This window comes from Canis aureus, chromosome 23 (assembly GCF_053574225.1).
Source record: "Canis aureus isolate CA01 chromosome 23, VMU_Caureus_v.1.0, whole genome shotgun sequence".
NCBI lineage: Eukaryota > Metazoa > Chordata > Mammalia > Carnivora > Canidae > Canis > Canis aureus.
The window spans coordinates 10,350,475-10,377,165 of record NC_135633.1 but is presented as its reverse complement, the minus strand read 5'-3'; the positions used below and the strand labels follow the sequence as shown (position 1 = coordinate 10,377,165).

The following is a 26,691-nucleotide window of genomic DNA, read 5'->3' as shown; positions in this document are numbered from 1 at the left end:
CCTCCTAACATTAAAAGAATTACCTTTAATGAGGAGACTTTCTCTACTCTCTGCTTGGCATACCAGTAGTAAGAAAAATAAAGGAAACGCTGGCCAGGAATCAAAAGAGAGACATTTTCTTTTTTTTTTTTTTTTAATTTATTTTTTATTGGTGTTCAATTTACTAACATACAGAATAACCCCCAGTAAGAGAGACATTTTCTTTATCCATTCATCCATCAATGGACATTTAGGTTGGAAATCAAAAGCTTTAATTGGAAGTACAGGAAACAAATTAAAGATGAGATGGGAATGGGAGAATTTATATACTATATTCGGTTTTATACTACTATATTCCAGTCCTGATCTTAAATTCTAAAACTGGCTTTAGGTACATCACTTATGCAAAAAGTATTTACTCAGCTCCTAGTACTATATTTAACTGCTCTATGCCTCAGTTTCCTTATCTGAGAAATGCATACAGCACTACGCATCTTTTCTATTTGTCTCATAGGCAGGAGAAAAATTATGCAATATTTTATGTTTGAATTGCCAGAAGTTGAACACATAATACAAACATAATAATATATCAGGTATTAAACCTCTGGAAAAATGAACTATGGAAATCAAAAGCCTTAGTTGGAATATAAGAGACAAATTAAAGATGGGATGAGAATGGAAGAATCTATACTCTCTATTTGGTTTTATACTATTATACTGTCTATACCTGCACTGTCCAATATAGTAGGCTACTGTACATGTGGTCAAATTTGAATGAAAGTAAAATGTAAAATTCAGTTCCTCTATCATATTAGCCACATTTCAAGTGCTCAGCAGCCACATGTGGCTATCAGCCACTGGACTGGACTGATACAGACCATTTCCATTATCATAGAAAGTTTTACTGGACAGTACTGACCCATACTATTTTACACTATGCATATTCTTAATTGCCTGATATTAATGTTGTTGCTGAGGAATGAATATACAGCAGCTAGCCTTCCACTATAAAAGAAAACAAAAATTCTCAAACCTAAAAGAAATCTAGATAGGTAAGAGTTCCAGCCAAATCAGAATGGTACTGGGCTTAAGTGCTTTGGAAGACCCTTGGAACTGGTTCTCTTTAGACAGATTAGGAAACTGAAGCCCAGGGAGGCAGAGTTTCTGGTCCCAGGTTCCACAGTGAATTAACATTAGAGTTCAAAATGGAATCCTGGTATTTCATAGCACAGGCTTTGCAGTAGGATCTGTCACTTATTAGCCATGTAGCCTTGGACCAGCAACCACCCCCAAGCCTCACTCCCATCATCTGCAAACTGAGGAATAATAATCCCAACTCTGCTGGGTTGTCATGAAGATTAAAGACATGATGTCTAGAAAGCGTTTGGCAGAAAACCTGGCACTCCACCGGGGCTTGGTGAATGCCACCTGCTGTCATCATTAACTAATATACTGCTCTTTCCATTATACCACAAGCTGATCAGGAGGGCTTTGGCCACCAGATGCATCATCGTCACAGAGCTGGTGAGTGTAGGAAGGAACAGGGAAATTATGCAGCTTGGCAAAATATGCCAGGGGAGTAAATGATAAATGCATTGTACAGCAGCATCTACAGAACTGCTCCCACAAATCCCCATGCAGTAGCAGAAATTGCACCACGAGGGGTGCAAAGGGAAATGTACCATTTGCATGCCTCTGTGTTCTTACCTTTAAAAAGGCATCTGAGGGATAGAGCACCACAGACGGAGGAAGATGTTTATGTTTCTGTAACCCTCATGCTGAGACGACTGGAGGAGTCAGCATTCTGTTCTTGTTCTTCTCCCTCCAGAAGTAATATATCACAACTCTGTTAGCCAGCAACACAGCTATCCTACAGCAAGCCTCTCCAAGCTGGCTTCAGAGTGGGTGGAGCTCTCTCCAAGGCTTCTCCAGGTGCCTCCTGTGTGCCCTAGCCCCTTGCCCCCTGCCAAGCAGGGCATGAGATCCAAAACAACCCTAAAATACAGTGCCCAGTCTGCAGCGCCGTATGCTTTCCTCTGGAAGACCACCACACATGAGGTGATCGGCTATTAGAGTATATAAGTGACTCAAACTCTAAGTGAGAAGAGGTTTCCATTCAGTTCTACAACAAATCCTAACCATGTACTTTCTGACAGGCACTATTGCAATGCACTAATGATATGGCTGCAACCAAGACATGGTATCTGTCCTCAGGCAGATTATATTTGAAATGGCAACTGGAATTGTCCCCCCAAAATTCAAATAGGTAAACTCTAATCTGAGCCTCGAGAAGTAGTACAATTTGGATTTGCAGGTAAGGGAGCTGGGGTTGGGATACTCTGAAACTCATCACTGCAGCCTCTCTGAATGGAAACAAAAGCCCAAGAAGGGACCACAAGGAATTAAAATATCTTTTCAAGGGGTGCCTGGGTGGCTCAGTGGTTGAGCATCTGCCTTCAGCTCAGGTTGTGATCCTGGGGTCCTGGGATTGAGTCCTGTATTGGGCTACCTGCAGGGAGCCTGTTTCTCTCTCTGCCTGTGTCTGTGCCCCTCTCTGTGTGTGTCTCTCATGAATAAATAAATAAATAAAATCTTTAAAAAAAAAGATTTTACTTATTTATCATTCATAAATAAATCATTCAGTCACCTCCTTGTCCTCCAGCCTAGGAAACATCATCCAGGTACCTGTATGTCTTCTAGACCACAACACTGCCACCACGTTAGTTCTATTCCCTAGCTGTGTCCTTAGGCAAGTTACTTGGCCAAGTTTCGGCTTCCTCATCTACAAAACGGGGATAAAATAGTATATGCTTCACAGGCATGTGGTAAGAATTGAAAGTGATATTCATAAAATGCTTAGCACAATACATGGTACACAGTTAATGATCAACATATAGGAGTTATCATTATTTCTAAAAAAAAATCCTATTGTTCCAAATCAAATCTATTTTAACTGGGTATTCAAGCCTGCCAACACCATCCTCAGGTTTAGCACCTTGGAAAGAACCAACCTCTTCCATAAACCCTTCAGGAACCTAAAAAGACTTGGGTCTTCTCAACCATCAAACTCAGTTTGGCCCAGCTTTCAAACATCATCTGCTCGATAAAGCTTTCCCAAAGACTCAAGAGACCTAGCCAACAACTCTTCCCTGCACAACCTCTAGATCTCTCAGTTCACAAGTCTTCTTCTCTGACCTGTAGGAGAGATTTAGACTATCAATCACATCTCATTTAGAAAGCTTTAGGACTCTGTGTCCTCCCTGTTGTCACATTCCAAGTCCACAGCTCCAATGCACTCTGGGTACTCAACACATACTGATGGATTAAATTAAGGAACACAAGAATCATGGAAATGATACATATCAAATTCGAGCTCTATGAAGAGGCTCAGTCGGTTAAGCATCTGCCTTCGGCTCAGGTCATGATCCCAGAATCCCAGGATCGAGCCCCATATCGGGGGTAGGGGTTGGTCTCTGCTCAGTGGGGAGTCTACTTCTCCCTCTGTGTGCACTCTCTCCCTCTCTCAAATAAATAAATAAAATCTTTTAAAAATTCCAACTCTATGATAATAGATAACAATTTCCAAAGAGCAATAAGAAATTGAAGTTTCCTGAAAACACAGAGCAGACTGGATATGACAAAGAAATCTACTCACATACTTATATTTATTGCTTCATAGTTTACACAATGCTTTCATATCCACAACATCATTTTGACATCAGCTTGGAAAGGTAGGCCAACTAAGTATTATTATACAGATGTAAAATCTGAAGCTCAGAGAAGTAAAGCGGATTGGCCAAGAATGAAACCACAACATTAAGTCTCTTGATTCTTCCAAGTCCCTCTTCTGTTTGTTGTTCTTTGATACATACTCTATCTTCAAATGATATGCATGCTCCAGGCTATTAATAAAGAAAAAAAAAATCTCACTCTAAAGGAACCACGTGGAAATAAAACCGCAAAGAAGATCCTCAAGAATGACTAAATTACCTTTTTGGAGTGAGGAACTTCCCTCACACAATCCTGGGGGTGCTGGCTACAACGACCTACATTTTGTTCAGCAGCCGTGAGCAACCATCCCCAGCCAGCTGGATCTCCTGAAGTGGTGCATGGCAAGGTCCTCAAGGGAGCTACAAGCAGCCTCCCAGAGCCTGTGAGTGGGCCCCCACTCTGCCTCCTGCTTCCCTTGCCCCTTACACTTCTGGCCTCTTTGAAAAGCCAAAGCTTCACAATTGATTTTCATAGCAGCTGCTCTTTTTGCAAAGACATCTCTGATTTCTTCTATTTCTGCTACCTACAGCCAGTCTCCCCCAGTGCTGCATGGTACCACGCATTCAGGGAAAAGAGCTCCCTTCCAAACACGCATCTGAAGGTGCAGGAGATCCCCACCACCGCTGACAGTGCCCCCACCAAGAGCTGCTGCATCACAAAAGGGAGTTATGTAATCACACAAAAACTAACTTCCCTCTTCTTGTCATAATTCAGTAGTCCCTCCACCATTGGGGGTCCTGGGGTTCTGAGGGCCACATCCCAACAGAATGGCCTAGTTTGGCTTCTTTGGAAGTGACAAAGGCAGTGTTTTCTCTTTATCTACCTTAAGAGGTGCCAAAAAAAAAAAAAAAAAAAAAAGAGGTGCCTAGCAGGCAAGGCCTCAGGGACTCAAGACATTACAGGCCAAGAAGAGGCTGAAACTTGATGGAATTAACCTTTGGAAAGAGGAATGACTACAGGGCTGGCTCCTAAAACAGCCACCTAATATAAAGTACCCAAAGGGGCCTGGAAGACAGGAAGCTGACTTGGGCCTCCAAGCAGGAAACTCCAAGAAGTGGCAACCCTCAGAATCGAGCAGATGGCATTTTGCTGCGGAATCAGCCATTCAGAACAAGGTCCCAGACAGTGACCAGGGTCCAGGACACAGAGTGCAGTCCCTGGGTAATGAGACTGGCAAAATCCATGCCCTGCTCAGGGTAGAGTTTGTGTATAAGTGGAACTGGCACAGAGATCCATCCACCTGGGCAGTGCCAGTGTGGGAGAGAGAGAGAAGATGTTAAAGAAAGACAAAAGGAAGGCCAAGGTTATTAGCCAGCACCCAACAAACTCCAGATCTGGAACCTCAAGAGGGATCAGGGACAAGCTAGGTAGAGGGAAGGTGAAAAAGAGCCTCAGGGACTGCAACTCAACAAAGCCAAGGAAAGTGGGTAATGACACTAAGCAAAGAAAAAGTCTAGAAAGAAAAAAGAATCAGGTTTGTCAGGCTGGATGGCAGGAATACTGAGATGAATGTAAGACATCATCCTTGTTATCTACTTGGGGATGAATAGCAATTGTCCAAGCTGCCAAGGGCAAAGGGAAGCAGAAGAACCAGCATGCACAAAGACTCAAACACCTCAAATATATGATAGTTTTGTTGGTTCGGCACAGATGACATGCAGAATGCAAGGGAGAGACTACTAGAAGGTGAGGCTGGATATTCTGATGGGGGCAGGATCAAGAAGAGCTTATGTCAAACTGGAGATTCTGGACTTCATCCTAGATGGGAAGCCATTGAAAAGGAAGGGCACACATCCATCCCTGTAACAATTATCTGCTGAGCACCATGTGCTAGCCACCAATCAAGGTGATGGAGATTCAGTGGTGAACAAGGCTGATGGCAACCCCAGACCTTATGCTCTATTCTTTGCACCCTGGCTGTGCTTATATGTGGTTATAGACTGTGCTTCTCCTTCCCTTTGAGGACAGAGGCTAGGTCTTATCATCCTCTATATCCTAAAGGTTTGGCTAAGTTTGTTCTGTGTAGTAGGTTTCCAATAAATGTGTATTGTGGAATAAATTTTTTTCTACATTTTTTAGGAGTCTTAACAAAAAAGTAAGGGCATAACAAAATCAGACTTATATTTTAGCATATCATTTTGGCAGCTGGGTGGGAGCAGCTGGGATGAGCAAACTAGAGACAAGGGGTTCTCACTCGAGAGACTGCCACTGAAACTGGGTGATAGATAATGGGGGTCCAAGCTAGAGGCACAGTGGCAGAGATAGAGGCAGTTTTAGTCTCCTGGCCAACCAGCCTTCACAGAGCTTGCACTTCTCTCAAAAAACCACCGCAGCCTCCTTGAAACCTTCACTGGCTTCTGTTTTCACTCTAAACCTCTGCATGGTTTACTTTCACCCTGGGACAGCCCAGTTTTCAAGGTCAAATGCAACAAAAGACAGCTGGTCAGCTCCAGGGTGACCCTGGTGCAGCCTGGGGCAGTTGTAATGCTGCAGAGCACGGTGGTGACACATGAGGTCACTGGGACTTTAAATCGGTGCTGATGAATTTCCTCTGCAGCTGGGAGAAAGCAAGCAAGAAGCATCCTTGCTGTCAACACTGATGGCTAACCTCGACAGGAATCCACGCTCTGTGGCACTACATGGGGGCTGGCCGTGGATTACCAAGCATCTGGCCTCTGCTACATTCACTGGTTCTAAGAAGTGTTTATCACAATGTGTAGCTTCTAAGATCTCAAAGTGATTAGGACAGAAGAGCAGCTCTGACCCAAACTTAGAACAAAACTGGTATTTGAAGCACAGAGTACCTCATATGCTATGAATCCAATGACATTTGCACAGCACCTTAGAGTTTATAAAACCCTTATCTATCTCATTTGCATATTTCAATAATCCTGTGGGCAAGATAAAGCAGATATTATTACTCCCACTTCGGAGATGTCTGACCCAACGTCACCTGGATGGTAGGTAATAGAGCAGAAATTCCAAGCCAGGTCTCACTCCACATTCAAGACTGCCCATCAGACCTCCCACTCCAGCCAGCAGTATGGTCTACCACAATCGTGAGTTAACTTCACTGTCCCAGTCCTGGCTGAGGCTACCCTCTTCTTCCTGCTGTTCTCAGAAAACAAGACCCAGACTGCAAGTTTAGAGAGGGCCACCAGCTCTCCATCAGACCCAACTAAGAGGCCCAGAGTCAGAGCCAGAGCCCAGGGCCACACCGAGTCAGAACTGTCCCAAGAGGAAGCTGTTGTCCAGGGCTGGCAATGAGAAGAACAAGGGCTCTGAGAGCCGAGTTCCAGTCCCTGCACTGTGAAACCAGGTGCTTCATAACCTGAAACCTGTGACAGCTTTCTCTCTGAACTTCTGCTCCTTTGCCCCTAGAATAAGGGTAGCAACAACTGCCCTGCCCACCATTCATGGGTCAGAACCAATAATAGTGTCTTTCTTCTGCCATTTCCAGGCAGTTGCCAGACTTTGCTGGATGGACTCACTACAGAGTAAAGCCAAATCATCCCTGCCCGGAAGTCTCCCCACATTAACCTCATCATGCCAACAGATAATCTGGCTTTCAATCTAACCAGGATGACTGAAGCCACCTATCAGGGCCTCCCACCCTTTCTTGGCACACTTGCACCAATCCTTTGCTCTGGACCAAGCTGGGCCCTCATTACACATAGATAAATAAGATGGTGTCTGTGCTCAAAGAACTCAATGTTTGATTTAGAGATGGACATATTAATAATTACTGTAGCACTAAAAAATACCATGTGACAGCTATTGGGCAGCAACTTTGTCTTTGCTCTAAATTCCTGGCACCTTGTGCTATGCATGGCTTGCAATAAATACTTATTGAATAAATAAAGAAAATTAAGACATACCACGATGACAAAAGGTATATACACGTCAATGAAAGCACTTCTCCACCTCAAAAATTCCATCTTCACATGTCCCCTTTTTTCTTCACTCCTGTGCTACCAGAAAGTGTCCTTGCATCTTGTTAGAACGCACCCTTGCACAGAGATTCCAAGCCTCTCTCATCTCCCTGGGTGCCTTGCTCCAGCTATGCCCCCTGCCTCCTGCATTTTTGCTCACAGCTCGTTCTCTCTCTCTTTCTCTCATTCTGTCCTTTGGCCTTCTCGCATACTCCAGTTTCCACAAGCTCACAAAACTAATTCGAACCAAACTCTCCTCCTCCCAATTCCTGAACTTGTTCTCATCCTCCTTTGGCCACTGAATCTCTGGCAGGGTTGTTCACACCTGCAGCCTGCATTTCTCACCATCCCCTCATTCCCTACGTCCCAGCTTGAGCCTCTCAGAGGTGTCGCCACAACCTCCCAGCTGTCTTTTCTCAGCCTCTGACCTCCCTGACCTCCTTGTTGAAATTTCCTTAGCTTCTGAGAACACTGCAGTTCCTGGCTTGCTTTCTCCCTCTCCTGTCAATACACAGTCTCTATCTGGCTGCTCTTCCTCTGCTTTCCTCCTAATGCAAGTTCTTGCCAAGATTCCCCTGTTATTTTGCATTAGCTCCCTTGAGAAATAATTTAATGTCAAAGCTTCCAATTTAGGAAGCCTTTCCAGTCACCACCTCCCACCCCAACCACCCCCCACCCCAACCCTGCAGGATCCAACAGAACCAGAGGGGCTGAAAATGCAAGAAAGAAAGAAAAGGTCCCCAAGGACATGGGTAGGGATGGGATCATTGTCAGACTCTCTTTCACAGCTTTGTCACATTCAGCTTGTCCTATCACGAACTGATCTTAGCCCTGCCACAAGCTCCTAAGACATGAACTGTCCCACCCTTCTCTGCTCCCCCCATTCGCCTAATGCAGTGCCCGGACAGACAGGCAGACACAAGCATCTGCTCAATAAAAAGAGGAAAACTGAAGATGCACATACATGGCAGCACTTGTTAAGCCCTGAAGCCCTAAGGACTATAAGCCTCATCAACAGGTTCTGTAAGAAACTTCCAGGTTGTCGAGCATATTGCTCTGCAGGACATGTGATGCCCAAATGCTTGTAAACATGCAAATGTTCACACCTGCAGATTCCTGGACTGGCCGGGACCGAGAAGCGCAGACAGTACGGAGGAGCCCCGCGGGCCTGAAGAGGGTCACGCACCTTGGAAACCATTTCTTTCATTCTATTTTAATTTATTCAGTCAGCAAACATCCACTGAGCAACCAGGAGGTACTAGGAGCTTTTCTAGATCCTAGGAACATGGTTTTGAATGAGACAGACAAGGCCCCTGCCATCCTGGACCCGGTATTTTAGTGAGAAGAGATGATAAATATAAATAAGCAAGATAAAGAAGTGCTAGCTGTGTCATACCCTTTACCATCCCTTTCAAACAAAACAGCCCTGTCTGGTGACTCCCTTCTGTCTTCTGAGCGTTCACATGGACAAACCCAGTCCACGGCTTTGACGTTTGTCTGGTGTGATTACTCCTCCCGTCAGGTCAGCAGCAGCAGCGCAGACGTGCTAGCCGTTCCAGCCTCCCAACGAAACAGTCTCTGGGGGGACACTGTTGCCCTATTTGGGGACGCCTCTGAAACCTGCTGCGCCTGGAAGGTTCGGGCTGCGGCGGCTGCACGCTCTCAGGGACCTCGTGCTCCTCTCACAACGGCAGTGACGCTGGAGGTTACCTACCAGAGAGCTACTTGGGAGGCTTTTTCAGGCTGTGCTCAATCCTGTCAGAGCCCTCTGGACTCAGCTGATTGCTGGTGGTAGATTTCTGTGTTATTTAGGGCACCGAAGTCCCACAGTCTTGACACAAACTTAAAATTAGAAATGCATTAAATATAGGAAAGGAGGAAGGTCGCCCAGGAAGGGCAGCCTTCGGAGGGAGCTGCAGGACAAAGACGCCCTGGAAACTTCCAGGTCTGTTAATGGGTTTTGCACAGCATTCGAGTGGTATTTCTCCTTCTGAACTAACCGTGTAGAAAGCACAGGGGACTAGCTCAAGCCTCAGCTGGCACAGCCGAGTGAGTGACTCTGCAGACTAAAAATAGCCTCTTGCCCACTCGTTCTGACAGATCTCAGCCAGACCCAGCGCACAGGTAGGCCCTCCACCAGACAGTTCCGGTCCTGCGGCAAAGTCAGGGCTGACAGCACTCGGGCCTGACAAGTACCCAGTCCTTGGTTCAACTCCTGTTTATTTCCACGAGGCCTCTCCTGCTCCAAGGGCTACGTGTGTGTGTGCACACGTGTGCACATGTGCACTGAGCTCCCTGACTGGGATTTGGGGCTCCTCAACCAAACGTGGGCAGAATTTAAACCAGGAACATGACTCAGGACCCTGGCTGCAGACTGAGCCCACAGCGAGGCCCTTAGAAACGCTGGGAACCAGGCTTGTTTGTCTCGGGCCCTCTCCTAATTCCCAGCTGGAACGGCTGGAACGGCCCAGACTCGCTGGGCCTCAGTTTCCTTAACTGTGAGAGGAGGATAATCACTCCAAGTCTGGCCTATTTCACAGCATCACGCTGGGAGCAAATGAGATAAGGTACGTGGAAGTTATTTTCCTTCAGACAGTAACCCTATCAGAAAGATGGATGGCAGTGGCGGGACAGGCTAGACAGGCAGCTAGACCTCAAAGTGACGCTGGTCCACTGGAATGGGCAGGCATTCTGACCGGCCCAGGAGGTGGAACAGATCCAGACTCATGGCTTCAGTTCATGTTGTCCCTTCTGCCTGGAATGTCCTTCTCCCTTTGCCAAACTCCTCCTCATTTCTAAGAACCCAGTTCAAACAACATTTCTGTTCATTGGTGTCTTCAGCATAAATCATCCCCATCTTCCCACTTCCCCGGGCCTTCCGTACACACCTCTAATAGCACATCTACTCTGTACAGTAAGGATTTACTTACAAACCTGGAGTTCTTTGAGGGCACAGACATGTATTTATCTCTCAATCCACCTCCCCACCCACCACCACCATGCGGTCAATGCAGGTATGTGGCAGGTGTCAACCAATGTTTACTGGGTTGACTATGAAATAGGCAAGATCCCAAAGCCAAGGAGGAGGTAAACTCAAGAAAGCAGGAAAGGTGGGACAGCACACACAAAGTCCGCAGAGGGGGTGGCAGGTGGGGAACCCAGAAAGTAGTGTCACAGAGGTCCGCCTGCCCCTGGCAATAAGGTCACAGCCACAGGGACAGGAATCAAAGCTGAACTGCAAGTCCTGGGGGGACCAGACGGCAGCATCATACTAAATCCCAGTGACCTAAACTGGAACAGGAGGCCCTGGGGACAAGGAACAAGGGCAGAGAACAGAGCCAAGGCAAAGAGGCAGAGCAAGGCTCAAGTGGTACTATAGCCTAGAACCTCTGGATTAGTTAAAATGCCCAGGTCTGCCACGGTTGAACCAACAGCTAGGGGTCAAGTGATATTGGCTATGACCCTGAGGGACTCCAGGGGCAGGAGTCATTATGAATTTAAGTAGTGATCATTTCTATAAAATACAAATCAGAAATGGAAAGGACTCTTAGATCTGTAAGAAACCTCAGGAATCACCTGGTCTAACATCCCCCACCCACATATGGGAGAACTGAGGGTATAGGAGGAAAGGGGGCTTGCCCAAATTCACTCAATCCCAGGAGAAGCAAAGCTAGAAGCCAGGTCTTCTGACCCCCAGTCCAGACCTTGCCCCCTCAGAGGCTGTTTGCCCTTGGTCAAGCAGGTCTTCCAATCATTCCAGGAACACACTGGATGCCCAGCTCTAGCTGCTACTGAATCCTGGGGAGCCCCAGTGGACCCACTAAGTGAGCACAAGCACTTCTGCCCAACTGTGAAACACAGGCTTCCACCTTTAAGCAGAGTTTAGAGCCAAGGTTCCATGGGAAATGTGCAGGTGGCAGCACCAGCCGGGGCCAGGGAAGCTGCTGTGGTTCACACACACTCTGCCCTGATGCGTACATGGGGCGGGTTAGTCCTGATGACTCTGCTATACCTGGAATTTTCCAAGAGTGACTAGGTGAGCCGAGTATCTAAGGCCAAGTTGATAGAGCAAGAAACACATAGTCTTCACCACCATAAGAACATGAAAGAAAGGCCTGTCGGGTCTACAGTCTCAAGGTCTTTCTCAGGCTAGAGATGAGACATGGCTCAGAAGGTAGAATTGAGACTCTCTGGGAATCAGAGACTCTGCTTTCTAGACTCCCAGAACTTTTATCCAGGTGAGGATACATATGCAAAAGGACAGATGCAACTTTATCTACACAGAAAGCATGTGAGCTTCAAATACTTCAAGGTCAAGTCCCAGTCCCAGTGTTTCCCTTCTGTGTGATCTGGGGCCTGTGACTTACCCATCCTGAGCCTGAGTCTCCTTATTCATAAAGCAGCGATTACGACACTTGTACCAGTTTTATTGGGAAGATGAAATAATACACGTAAAGTTTTCAGTATGCTGCCTGGCCCACAATAACCACCAAGTAACATTGTGTTAATTTGCTTTGTTTTGTTCACAAAAAGGAATGGTTGTACCACCTGTGCTTCCCCTCCCATGTGGCTGTCACTCTGGATCCCAGCCCAGACACCTTGCTCCGCACTCCGTTTATCCTTTGGACAGAGAAGAAGGCAACTGCTCAGCTACAGGCCACACTCACTTCCTTGAAGGTCAGCAATCATTAGCTTACTTCTAGGCTACTCCTGCTTCCACAGGTGTCCCTGGATGTCCCTGGCCAAGCCCCGCTCAGGGCAACACCTAGTTTGGTATGGTTTTTATCTTTCCCAAGGTGCATTCACTCCTAGCAGCTTAGAGCTACCCACTAGCCCAGCTCCGGGCCTCAGGCAAATAGATGCCTGATAGGTCAGATCTGGACACTGATAGCAGGGATAATTCCCAGACCAAATGTACCGAAAGGAGATAGCCTGGGGTCTGAACCTGCAGTGAGACTGGCAAGTATACATACCAGCACCCCAGAGATTGGAGAGCAGAGATGGAGAGACCATAAAATGAAGCTGCCCAAGGCTCAGAGCTCAAGCCAACTCCCCAGATTGCCCTTCCTAGAAGCTAAACAAAAGTCACATTACTGTCAGCAACTTAGGCTATATGTGTGATTGGCCTCATCTGTCACAGTGCTACACACGACGGCCACCACAGGATGTTAAAAGGCAAAGAAGAGAAAGGACCCAACAGTGTCTGAGTGCCTGCCCCATGCCAAGAACCCTGTGTGTAATCCTCATTGATGACCTTTTGTGGGAGGCATTAGGATCCTCGTCTTGCCAATGAAACCAGAGACTCAGAAAGATCCATGAAGCCTCTGGGCCTCTGCTATGCTTCCAGACCACAAAGTCTTAAATGTTCTGAGAAAGACAAAGAAAAGTAAAGGGTCTAAAGCACTCGGTACCAAGCTCTCAGCACCTGTATTGGCAAAGCAGACAATACCAGCTAAAATAGTGCATTCCCTCATTCACTGCTGGGGGGAGTCAACTTCTTTCAAACAGAACCTTGAGAAACACAGCAAAAGTCATAAAGATGTTCACAGCCTTTGCCCCTGCAATTTTATCCCCCAGACTGTTTCTTAAAGAAACAGTTCAAAAGGGTGTTCACTGCAGAGTCCACCATACTGACAAAAAAAGAGGAAATGATATAAATGTCCAACAATCAAAGAATGGTTTGGAAAATCCCAGAACCTTGGACTCATATATGTTATATAGTCCATTTTATTTTAATTTATTTTTTTAAAGATTTATTTATTTTATTTATTTATGATAGACAGAGAGAGAGAGAGAGAGAGAGGCAGAGACACAGGAGGAGGGAGAAGCAGGCTCCATGCACCGGGAGCCCGACGTGGGACCCGATCCCGGGACTCCAGGATCGCGCCCTGGGCCAAAGGCAGGTGCTAAACCGCTGAGCCACCCAGGGATCCTATATAGTCCATTTTAAATGACCTTAGAGATTAGGAAGAAATAAAGCAAAGCATTGGTGATAAAATACATGAAGACTAAATAAATGAAGACTAAATAAATGAAAACTAAATGCTATCACTGTAACTTTGTAAAGTATGTACATGTGTGTATACAAAAAGGGATGCACTTGTTAGGGTGATTAAGATTAGGGATGGTATCATTATTATTATTATTACCATCTCTAAATTGCTTTTGTGGTTTTGTTTAATGAGTACCATTTTGATTAAAAAAAGAGAGTGAGAAAGACAGACAGACTTAACCTCAGCACTAAGGAAAGGCCCAGGAGGAGCAGGTCTGGGATGTGCAGCAGAAATTGAGAAGCGTCCTACATAGCCGGAAGGAGGAGGCCAGGCAGGCCCCGGGGGAAGGGAAGCCCTCTAGGTATGAAGAGGGTTGTAATTAGTCTGATGCTAATTACAGAAGTCTCGCTAGCTTATTAATTTTTTTTGACAGACTCTGAATGAAAACTGAATTCCTTCATTAAGCCAACTTGGGTTCAGAGGCACATTTCCTACGTGGCCATCCTCATTCTTCTCAAAAACCTAGCCTTTTCTTTTTTTAAGGACAGCAGTAAAGTAAAATTTAGTAACAGAAATACACACCCTGGAGAAATTAAGACTCCTGCTTTAAATGTAGAAATTCAAGACATTTCAGGGAATTAAAGGGGCTCGAATAAGGAACTGAACTACAGTATTTTCTACCCTGGGAAATATAAACAGAAGTGCCGAATACTTAGCTCAGGATAAAGGCCCCCTTGATCAGGTTCTAACCCATCTTTCTGATAATACCTCACATTCGCCCCTGCAGACTCCTCATGCTCTAGCCAAACTGAGCCACCAGCGGTCCCCCAAACAGTTTCCTCATTTCCCTGCCCCTGTGACTCTGTTGTTGTGCCTACCTGAAAGTCCTCTTCTCTCTTATAGCTGCTTGCTTGAGTCTGGCCCATCCTCCAAGGCACAGCTCAACGCCATGTCCTCCATGACTCTGACCTAACCCGATCCCCAGAGCCTGAATGCATTTCTCACTCTTTGAAGCAGACCTGGAGTACTGGGAATGTCTCTAAAGGAGTTACACACAGTCTGCCTTGCAGTACAGTTATCCAGGTACCTCCCTTTTCTACCATACTGAAACCCAAGCAACTTGAGGCAAGGACCCCTTCAGGGTCCAACGTGGATCCTACCACGATGCCCTCACTAGAAGCACCCAGTAGGCCCTCAATAAACGCTTCAATGCAAAGCGAGACAAAGAGATGCATCACTTCTATGGAAAGTCACTTCCTACCTCAGCTGCTCCTGTTAAGCAACGCAGAGAGGAAGGCATGCTCTTCTGAGGTCCTGAGCAGGGGAAGGATGAATCCTGATTTCGTGCTTTCCAGTCTTCATGAGACTCCAACTGCCGCCCTAGTTGACCGTAGTCCGCCCGGCCCCAGGTAAACACCTTGCCAGTTTCTAAAAACAAACATTAGTTGAATTAAGACTATGTTGCACAGCTATGCTCTCATGAGCAGGCAATGAATGAGACGAGGAAGCATGAACGTTTATTTTAGTACCAACTACCATGTACCAGGAGCCATCCTATCTTCCTGTAGGGAGAGCACAGCTAGCCACACTCCACAGATGAGGGGACTGATGTTTGGAGGGATAAAATGGCATGACAAGATCAAACAAGCAGTGAGCACCAGAGCTGGGTTCCAGCAGAGGCAAATTCTTTTTTTTTTTTTTTTAAGATTTTATTTATTTATTTAGAGAGAGAGAGAGAGCATGAGCAGGGGGAGGGGTAGAGGGAGAGAGCAAAACAGACTCTACATTGAACAGGGAGCCTGATGCTGGGCTCCATCCCAGGACCCCAGGATCATGACCTGAGCCAAAGGCAGATGGTTAACCGACTGAGCCACCCAGGTGCCCCACGGAGGCAGATTCTAAAGCCTGCAATGTCTGCATCTTAACACACGGGGACAGGGCTACAGGGAACTCTCTGACCACACTTTATGGCCTCCTCACCACCTTTTTTTTTTTTTTTTTTTTTTTACAGATTTTATTTATTTATTCATGAAAGACATGGAGAGAGAGAGGCAGAGACACAAGCAGAGGGAGAAGCAAGTTCCACGCAGGGAGCCCGACATGGGACTCGATCCCAAGACTCCAGGATCACGCCCTGGGCCGAAGGCAGGCGCTAAACCGCTGAGCCACCCAGGGATCCCCTCCTCACCACTTTCTGAGCTTTGCCCAGGTGTCTATTCTCAGGCCATCAGCCACCTTGAAGTCCCCTAGGCTCCCCCTGCCTTGCCCTCTGTCACAGTTTCTTAGCACCTTACGTTTAGCCAGTCTCATGTGTATTCTCTCCATAAGATGACCTTCAGAGCCTATGCTCTTACCCAAAGGAGCAATTCTCATAGTCCCAAGGCCAATGTCTATGTGTAGTAGAAGGAAGGGAGTGAGAGAAGGGAAAAAAGACAAAATCGTTTACAGCCAGGAAAGCCTCAGTCCCCCAGATGCACCACCTGGGAAGCTGGCCAGTGCAGAAGATGATTGAAGAAAATGGAATTTGGAAAAAGAGAAATGCCTTTCTTCTCCCAGATAAGAAAAAATTCACCAAACTCGTTCAGTTGTACCAAGTGCCACATTTGTTATTTCAACAGAAATGCAAAATCCGATGAGACATAGATTATTAACAGATTCTCTGCAATAAATATGCATAACCATGTGCGCTGTATAAATTCTTTATACATGTTTATTTTAACAAAGAAAAACTCTGCTTAAGAGACAAAACACCAAGCAATGCATATTAAATTCTAGACAAATCTACTACTATGATACTACTGTGTTTAGTATCAAAGCTTCATCTGGCCCCCCATCAACATATGGTTTATAGTGTCAGCTACAGCACAACCACAGACTCATGGGGGAAATGTCAGAATATTGAAGGGATATAGTTCTCAGGATCAATTTACTCATGGACACGAGTTAGATACCAAGAAGTTCACAAGAAATTTTGAGCTTCCTCAAAGAGGGAACAAGGTGTGTGCAGCCCATGGGTTATCAGGTATACGACAGGAACTGAAAGTGGGTCCACTCAGATGTGCTATTTCATGGCCTCACATGTTTCGTTCCTTCTGCCATTGATGCCTTTTGCTTACATTATTCATTTGATAAACTACGACTCCACCTATAGAGTCCAGCTCATGTACCATCAGTTCTATGAAACCTTTCTTAACCCCTCAATCCCTCACAGAAAGGGTGGAAACTCCCATCCTCCTGTTGGCCACCTTTATTACTGTACTCATCAACTACTATGTTCCCATTTAATGGGAGAGAAGGTTCAGAGAAGTGACCAGCCCAGCGTCACAAAGCTAAGCCATATCTCCATCTACGAGCTCATGGTACCATCCTGTATTGGTTATTCACACAGGGTCTGCGTCAATGGATAACCAACACTCAACACTCTTCTCTCACTTCTGTAGGCCCACAAAAAAGCCCATGTGCCCAAAGCCCACAAAGCATCCAAAACTGGCAAACTATCTTTTTACTTGAGCTGGATTTATAACCAGACTGCCTTAGAAGGGAGAGTCCCAAGCAGGTGGAGGATGAGACTGTCACTCCTTAACCAACCCAGACATCCTTCCACTGGAAAGAACTGGCAAGTTGCTATCTCCAAGACTATCAAAGAACTGTTAACATAAATCCCACAATGAATCCTTTCTTATCAAGTAAAACATCTTAGAATCTTCTCTCCTATTGATTATTGATGTCCAAGGCAGGCAAGACTGCCAGGATATGGTGCCGCCATGATTCCATCTCCAATAGCAATTCAGCCATTCTACTTACATAGCACTTTTCACCTTCAAAGCACTTTACAAAGATTAACTAATTAATTCTCATGTTCCCTGAGGAGGCCACAGCTATTCTATTAGAGACAAGCCCAAAAACCAGGCTGACTAGATGTCCAGCCTTCATTCCCCAGCCTAAATCAGGTAGGTGCACTCTCCGAAGCTGCTCAATCAGGTAGGTGCACTCTCCGAAGCTGTCTGTTTGTCCCCCAAATATACCCTGCATCAGAAGGCTCATAGAAGACAAAGTAGATTCTTACTGTTCCTCTTCTTTTAAATACTTCTCTACCACTTCCTAGGTGCCCAGCATATTCAGAGCCACTATCTCAGTTAATCCTCAAACTAATTCCACATAGTATAGATTACTACACTTATTTCACAGATGAGGTTAGAGGACTTGGTCAAAACCCAACAACCAGTAGATGGTAGAATCAAGATTAAAACCTTCGTTTTCTGACTCCAAGACCACTGGTAGCTTCAATGACTACCCAGCTACTCTCAATTTTTATAGTGTTTGAGGAAGGGGAAAGTCCAGATCAAACAGGTATGTTCTGTGTACCAGCTCACTTCCCAGGAAGCCTTAAAAAACACAGGACGATAAGTGCTGAAATAAAGGCATTTAACACAAGGATGATGATTTTAGGTCACCTGAAGTAAAAAGAAAACAATGACTCCGCATACAAAAAATGTTCACTCATGCACTGTAGACAAAAATACGTCTCCAGCAGAAGCATGCTGTCAAATCCAAGGAGATTCAGGGCACGAATGTAACAAATGAATTTTTTTCCATAGTCAAGAATTACATATTACGGTGATAAAAGATACATACATTAATGTCATCTAAAAACTGTAGGTAGGTATCTTCAGATAAATGAGAAAAAGGACCAACGGTACAAAATAAAGTCAGCAAATGAAATATTATTTCAAGGCACGTCCATGTGCAAATTGACATCAAATCACTATGGAGCCAAGACGGTAAGTATGGGCGGCAAAAGAACCCAACACAACACAGAAAACAACAGGCACCAAGTGAGTAGCACGGACCGAGCATGCCTAAGGAACCTGGAGGATTTCAAGATGGAACTGTCCCGGCAGGCTTGATGGAACAAGGGATATTTCAGGTGAACTTCTAGAAAGGAAAAGAAAATGCAAGGATGAGGGAAAACGTTCTAGGAGTGGGAAGAGGGGATGAACGATGACAGAAACCAAAAGGCACAAGAAGAGAGCAAAGGTCACGAGGAAGAGGGACTGCAAGACGAGTCAGGACTGCAGGCTGGGGTTACCACAGGGAAATGTCAGGCTCAGGGTCTGGATCTCACCTGCCAAACCAGTCCAAACTTGCTGGCTTGCACTCTCATTAGTAAAATATTTTTTATATAAAAATTGATGTATATATAAAAAATTGACAAACATACACACACCATACATATATATATATATATATATATATTTATCCACACATATATACCTATATATACATATATATTCATCTATTTATTAAAGTAGATGTTATATACAAATTATAAATATATCCTTATTTGAAAGTATACACTGTAGGGCAGCCCAGGTGGCTCAGCAGTTTAGCGCTGCCTTCAGCCCAGGGCCTGATCCTGGGGTACCAGGATCGAGTCCCAAGTCAGGCTCCCTGCATGGAGCCTGCTTCTCCCTCTGCCTCTCTCTCTCTCTCTCTCCCTCTCTTTCTCTCTCTCTCTCTCTGTGTGTCTCTCATGAATGAATAAATAAAATCTGAAAAAAAAAAAAAAGCATACACTGTAAAATATACTCACAAAGTAGAAAATTTAAAAGAATGAGGGATCCCTGGGTGGCGCAGCAGTTTGGCGCCTGCCTTTGGCCCAGGGCGCGATCCTGGAGACCCGGGATCGAATCCCACATCGGGCTCCCGGTGCATGGAGCCTGCTTCTCCCTCTGCCTGCGTCTCTGCCTCTCTCTCTCTCCTCTCTGTGCATTCTCATAAATAAATAAAATCTTTAAAAAAAATAAAAAATAAAAGAATGAGATAGAAACACATAAAAGGAGTGTTTTCAACTCATGCTCACTTTGGGAACTGCTGCTAACTAGACCATGGGGAGACTGCAGACGGGGAGCAGGAGTGGGGCCTAATCAGAGGAGAGTTCGGGGACAGAGCATCTGGCAAAGGTGGAGGGACCAGTAATAAGAATACTCATAGCTAACTTGTGTTGCACCAACTGTGTGCTATGTACTAGTCTAAGCATTCTCTATGTGGTATCCTGTGTGTCATTCTTCCCAGCCCCATTTAATGCACAAGGAACTAGACACTTATCCAAAGGCACAGCAGTAGCAAGCGAAAGAGAAGGAAGGAAGCCACTACAATTACACAAGCCTAAGACAGATTGGGGCTGAACCTAAGGTTGAAGTCACAGCGGGGAAACAAGTTAAGAATTTGCAAGGCATCAGATGTCAGAGAAAGGGAACAGGAGGGGATGAGCTCCACTCTGAGATCTCAGGATTTCAAGGTTGGTGGGAAGGTGATGGTACCATTAAATGAAATAGACAAAAGGGCAAAAATGCCAGATCTGTGGTTCCATCAATGGGAATCATGAAGTAGTATTTCATTACCAAATGATTTAACTCTTCTGAGGCCTTTTGCAAACATCAAAGAGTCAAATATAAATAAAGAGTAAGTGGGGCACCTGGGTGGCTCAGTCAGTTAAGCATCTCTCTTCCGCTCAGGTCATGATCTCAGGGTCCTGGGACCAAGCCTTGTGCCCTCCCTGCTCAGCAAGGAGTCTGCTTGCTTCTCCCTCTCCCTCTGCCCTTACCCTCACCTGCATGTTCACACTCTCTCAAATGAATAAATACAGTCTTAAAAAAAAAAAAAGAGGAAGTAAATGAAGAGAAGACAATTTTGTGCAAAGCCCTGGCAGGGCAGAAGGAGGTCAGGAGGCTGGGAGGCTAATTAATATTCAAGGAGGCAGCTTCCTCCAGCAACCATCTGAGGGCTCTGGAATGGCGGTAACAGCAGGTAAGAAGCCACTCCAGCAATATCTAAGCTCTTTGGGGAAGGGGAATTTCTACCCCATTCCAGGGAAAGGGGTCCTGATAATGAGAGCAAGATGGATTACAGTGTAATAAAAGGAACATTCACTCTTTCTTAAGAGAATGTCCCAAAAAGGAACAGAGTATCAGTGAATGTCCCAAAGCGAGTCACAAACAGAGATAGATGTCATTAAAAGAACACCCCTAGGGGAACCTGGGTGGCTCAGTGGTTGAGCATCTGCCTTTGGCTCAGGTCATGATCTCAGGGTCCTGGGATCAAGTCCCATATCGGGTCACTGCAGGGAGGCTGCTTCTCCCTCTGCCAATGTCTCTGCATGTCTCTCATGAATAAGCAAAATCTTAAACAAACAAACAAAAAAAACACCCCTAGGTCAAGGCAGAGAAAAGGCCAGACAGCCCCTCAGTCCCTCTCGTAGCATATTCCAGGGTGCTACGAAGCCTCCTAGGGCACACACGGGTAAGAAGTGAGCTACTCTCTAGCTGGGAGTTTCTGACATTTTTAATTCATCTGCTGACAAACACCAGTTACTTGCAGGTTATTAATTCTAAGTCAGTGAAGTGTAAGAACCTGATTTCTGTAACTCATCCTTTGTTCTGCCACATGGACAAGGATTTTATAAAAAGGTACTGATGACAATAACCAAAGACTGGCAAATGCGGAACTAACTGGCATCCCCCAGCTTACTCTTCCCATGGAAGGAGAGCGGGAAGAGAGCTCAGAGCACAGGTGCCGGAAGCAGTCACAGCAGGCTGTGAATGTGCACGAATGTGCTGCGCAGCTCCTCCAGGGGCCACCGCGCCACCCCCGTCGTCCCAGGCTGTCTCCACCACCCCAGGCCCCTTAACCTAGTCAACTCCTGCTACATCCTCAACTCTGCTGAGCCCTTGGCCTAGACCAGGTTCCTCCATGTAACTATCTTGGAGAAACATGTCCCTCATCTCAAGGCGCTTGTCTCAAATTTATAAATGTATACTCATCAGGAAGACTTTTGCTTAGTGTCAGTCTCCCTTCCAGAGAGTGAGCTCTATGACTTTGGGGATGGTCTGGTTTTTCTCATCTCGGAACCCTGGAATAATGCCCAGCACAAAGCAGGTACTCAATGAATATTTGTTGCCTGAATAAACAAATGAAATTAACTTCTGAATTTTATCATTCACTGGTTCCATAATCTTGAGCAAATTACTCAACATTTATAAAATGGGAATAATAACATCTACGTATAAGTTTGTTGTGAGGATACTTTTGTAAAAAGTATGTGATACTTCATAGTAAATGTTAGCCATGGGTACTCTCATTCTCCCAGCTGAATTCCACAGCCTCATCAAGGATTTCCAGCGTCCACCCACAGTGTCTACCAATTTGTCAGATCTTCTCAGCCAACTCCCACCAACCAATGTCATAGGCTCAACGTTTCCAGGGACAAGCAAAGATGGGGAAAAGCACTGAAGGCTCCATCTTGGAATTCTGGAGTTTTGTAAGACCCTAGTATCTGACAAATCAGAGGATTCTGAAGTACCATGCCATACCAACAAATGAAGTTAGGGGAAAAGAAGAGAGCAATGGAGAAGGGAGAGGAAACTTAAACCCAAGACTCAGAAGATCTGGATCCTATTCCTGGCTTCTCTTTTAGGCAACATGATCTTGAGCAGATCCCTTCTCCCCCAAGGGCCCACTCTCTCTATCCATAAAATAAGAGGACTGGGTTAAATGGTCTCTGAGACATTCCTGATCTACACTTCAACAACGATGTCTAAAAATCTTCACTGTCAAAATGAGTGGCACACAATACAATTTTATTGGCATCTTTGGAATATTTAGTCTGACCGGCATCCTAAAATAAAACATCCACTTTAATATCAAAGATCACTCATGGGGCACCTGGGTGGCTCAGTTGGTTAAGCATCTGCCTTTGGCACAGGTCATGATCCTGGGGCCCTGGGATGGAGCCCTGTGCTGGGCTCCCTGCTCAGTGGGGAGCCTGGTTATCCCTCTACCTTTGCCCCTCCCCCTAGCTTGTGCATTACTCTCTCTTTCTCTAAAAAAAAAAAAAAAAAAAAAAAGATTAAAAAAAATCACTCAAATAGTTAACAATTTAAATGAAGATTCGAATTGATTATACATCCTGTTATTTCTTAGTAAAATTTCTTTAGTCTCTAAAGTTGTATCATGGACAATATTTCCAATAAAAAGGTTTGGAATTTTTGAAGTTAATGCAGGAATAAAATTCAAACATGGGCTGCCCAGCTGAAAAGGGGAGAAGCAGCTTGCAAAGAAAATGAACAAAAGGCAAGGGCCGGGGGAGAATTCCACTGAGAGCTGACTCTGTGTAAAACTCTACTTTAGGCACTGCCATTAAATTACCTACTTTAGTCAGCCCTGAATGATTGGTGTGAACCCCCTCTTACAGATAAGAAACAGATCACAGAAGTTGAGTGACTTGCTCAAGATCACACAGCTAGTATGCTGCAAAGCTATAAAGATGATGATAAAAATAGTAGCTAATATTTTGAGGGCACTTATTTTATGCTAAACTCTCCATGGATTATCCCATTTAGCCCACAGAAACGCCTCAAGAGCAGGCGTTATTTTAAGCCTCAATTTACAGGTGGGAAAACTAAAGCACAGGAGAGGTTAGGTCTCGAGCTCAAGAGGTCAGGTCTCAGAGTCCTGCAGCTGTCAGTGGACGGAGCTTGGACAGAATCCGGAGGCCTGGCACCAGACCTGGTGCCCCCAGTCACTGCCCTGCAGAGGACACACTGCTTTTCACTGGGTCACACTACCTCTTCAAAAGGGAACATTTCCAAGGACTTCTAGAGGTTGTTCAAGGTCACAGGGACACAAAGAGCCTGGCTGCTGAGTGACTGCACAAGCTTCATCCTTGGCCTACGTGCCAAAGATCAGAACCCCACAATATGCCAGGCATTCCACACAGCTACTCCATTTTTTCATCACTGACTCTATTAGCTGTCAAATGGGGACCACTGGTAATAGAAGTCAAGGCAGACTGTACCCTGAGGAGGCCCCAGACCAGATACAGGACTATCTATACCACGCAGACAAGAGCAGGGAGGAATGGTTTCTTCTCCCAAACTGGGTCCTGGTTTGCTTAAATAGTTCCTTGGCCTTCCACATGGTCCCTCCCTGTAAGCACCTGTGTTCTCTCAATGCTGGACGGTTGCTCTCTTGTCAAGGGCATACCTCACCTGCCCCTCCCATGCCTTAGGGTCATTCTGGGCCCCAGCCCACAGTGCTGGTGAGCCCATGATGCTGGCCCTACCTACAGAACTTCTCACCCTTCAGTGACTCAGATGTCACTGTCTCCCTAAAGCATCCCACTGTCTTCTGACATCCCTTCCTTTAGAAGCCACTGTCATGATGCTTGTACCTTTGTTTCAACAACTATTCTATGTCACCAAATGCAAGATTATTTGATGACAGGTCTTACGTTGCCCTCTGTATTAATCTAGGTTCTCCAGAGAAACAGAACGAATAAGATATACACAGAGAGATTTATATGGAATTGGCTCACATGATTATGGAGGGGTCTGGCAAATCCAAAATCTGTAGAGCCAATGTCTCAGTTCAAAGGCCGTCAAGCAGAAAGAGCTGACGTCCCAGAAAGCCATGAGGCAGGAGAATTCCCTCTTACTTGGGGAAGGGCCTTTTTTTTGTTCTATTGGGGCCCTCAATTGGTTGGATGAGGCCCACTCATATTAGGGAGGGCCATCTCTACTGTCTATGATGTAAATGTTAATCTCACCAGAAAACATCCTCACAGAACTACTCAAAATAATGTTTACCAAATATCTGGGCACCTCATGGCCCAGCCAGGGTAACACATAAAATTAACCTTCACACCCACTAAGAGGTGAAAAGCAATGATCTTTCTTATCCTCTGCATTCCTCACAGCACCTAGCACAGGGCCTGAACCAGAGCAGGTGCTTGATGTTCACTGAAAGAGGTCTAGGCATCACTCTTACTGTAGATTTTTGTACACCACCAAGGACATCAGAGACCATCCCATCCAACTCCCCAAAGAGAAGATAAAACTGAAGAAAATAACTTCTCTAAGTCACACTGACTACTTAGAAGCAGAGCCAGGTATTCACAATATACAACCTATCATCACTGCCCCCTCTCTATATACCAGGTGCTGTCCCAGGTACTAAAGGCTACAGAACTCTCTTCCTTCATGGAGCTTATATTCAAGCAGGGTTGGGGGTATGGGAGGGGGAATACAGGCAATTGATGAAAAATCATATAAAACATAAGCTCTGGCAAATGACTCTAAGTGCTACAGAGAGCATAAGTAGGGAAAGGGGGGCCAGGCAGAGCCAGAGAGAGCAGTGGAGGCCCAGGCCCAGCACCCAACCCCTGACTTCCCATCTGGGGCGTTTCCTCTGTCACACAGCACCTTGCTTAATGGAAGAATCTTTGAGAACTCAGCTAATTCACACAGGGGCAATGAAACTTGCTCCATCTCCCTCTCAGGACGGTGATAAAAGGTAAGGGAGACAAAGTACTGTTGTCAACTCTAACAGAGGTGTTAGTAATATTATGACCATCATTCTTTGTCTAAAGCCAGATTGCAAAGAACCAGCAGGAGAGGCTGGGCCGTGAGCCCCTGCTCTCAGGGGGCTGCTCTGGCTGATTGCCTGGGTTCCCTGCTCCGCCAGGGGTCCAGGCCTACACCAGGCTGATGATCACACCTAGCACTTGCTTGGCGCCTGGAGGAAACTCTCCAGTGGAGGCTGGGGGCTCTGCAGATGTTTCCCAGCTTGTGTCACATTCAAACTCCAGAGCTTCTTCACACACTTTTAGACTCTTATTAATAACATTTTAAAATGCAGATTGCAGCCTAATCTTAGCTGCGTAATTAAAAAAATAATCTTGCTTCTCTCCCTCCCAGTGAGAAAGGAAACTATACCCCAGGGCTTCTGCAGCTAAGAATCACACCCTGCAGAAGAGCTGGTAGGAGGCTCAAGTGGAGGTGGGGACAGGGGAACGGGGTGGGGGGGTGAAGCCAAGAAGCGAGTCTAATCCCTCGACTTTACAGAAAATGAAAATGACGCTGAAGGAGGAGAATGATTTGCCCAAGGACACACGATGTGTTTTGGCAGAGCCAGAACCAGAACCCCACTTTCCTGCTTCCCAGCAGACTCTGCACTGCCTCGTGGGGAAAGAGGAAGACAGCCTGTAAGTTCTGAGCGGGTAGGAATCGTACCTATGTCCTCATGCACTGTTCATCTGGAGAAGTAGCTACAGGTTTCAAATGTTCAAGATGATCATGGGAACAAGGCTCAAAATTCTTTACATTCGTTACAGACTGGCTCACAGCAGGAAAGGATCTCAGAGCACTCTAACCATCGGCTTCTGGCTGGGAAAAGTGGGGCCCAGTAAGCAAAGTGACTTACTTCCCCAGGGTAAACAAGCGAGTTAGAAGCAAAGCAAGCCTCGAACCCGGGCCACCCTGACTTCGACTACATCCTGTCCACGGGTTCTGAGAGAAGTACCAGTCAACGTCTCACAGCTCCTACCTCGACCTACATGAGCTAAAGATTTCTGGGCTCCTTGGCAGAGAAAGAGAGAGACAGGTGAGGCCCACACAGTCCCTCACTGCCTTTCTCCCTGGGATGACTTCCTGGGAGGCCCAGGGCTGGGTGACAGAAAGACACACAGCCCTGCCCTACCTCCTCAGGCTCCTCCTCTCCTTACCCAGACCTGCCGCCCTAGCCCTGGGCTCCACTTTCAGTCACTGTCCATTACAAAAGGTGAGCAGCAGCTTCCATCTGTATGAAGTTACCAAAAAAGAAGAGGAGAAAGGCCAGGCGCTGCACCCAGCTGTTGGCGGGGCCGCGTTTTCTGTTGCTGCCACTGATGACTCACGATGCCCAAGCCGGAGGCTGGAGCTGGGAATGAGACCTGAGAGGCTGGTTTGCCGAGGAAAGCCGCAGTTCCCAAGCACGCCGGCCTGCACAGAGGCACGCTGGAGGCCAGTGAGATCCCAGCACTGGGCTGCGGGCACACAGCTCCCCCTGCAGACCACCCTGAGGCCCTGCAGGAGCAGGACTGGGGACACACCATAACCTGGGCCATGAATCCCACCAGGCTCACCATGGCGTTAAAGCTGTTACTGGAGGAAGCCAGGGCTCCAGCTCTGAAACCCCAA

At 46.0% G+C, this 26,691-nt stretch overlaps 1 protein-coding gene across 1 annotated transcript in view; it reads right to left on the bottom strand.

The window, feature by feature from the left end:
* Positions 1-26,691, bottom strand: part of SERGEF (secretion regulating guanine nucleotide exchange factor) — a 221,308-nt gene that overhangs the window by 156,866 nt on the left and 37,751 nt on the right. Inside the window, 1 exon segment of the mRNA XM_077866293.1 lies at positions 14,937-15,103. Within this exon segment, the coding sequence (XP_077722419.1) occupies positions 14,937-15,103 (167 nt within the window).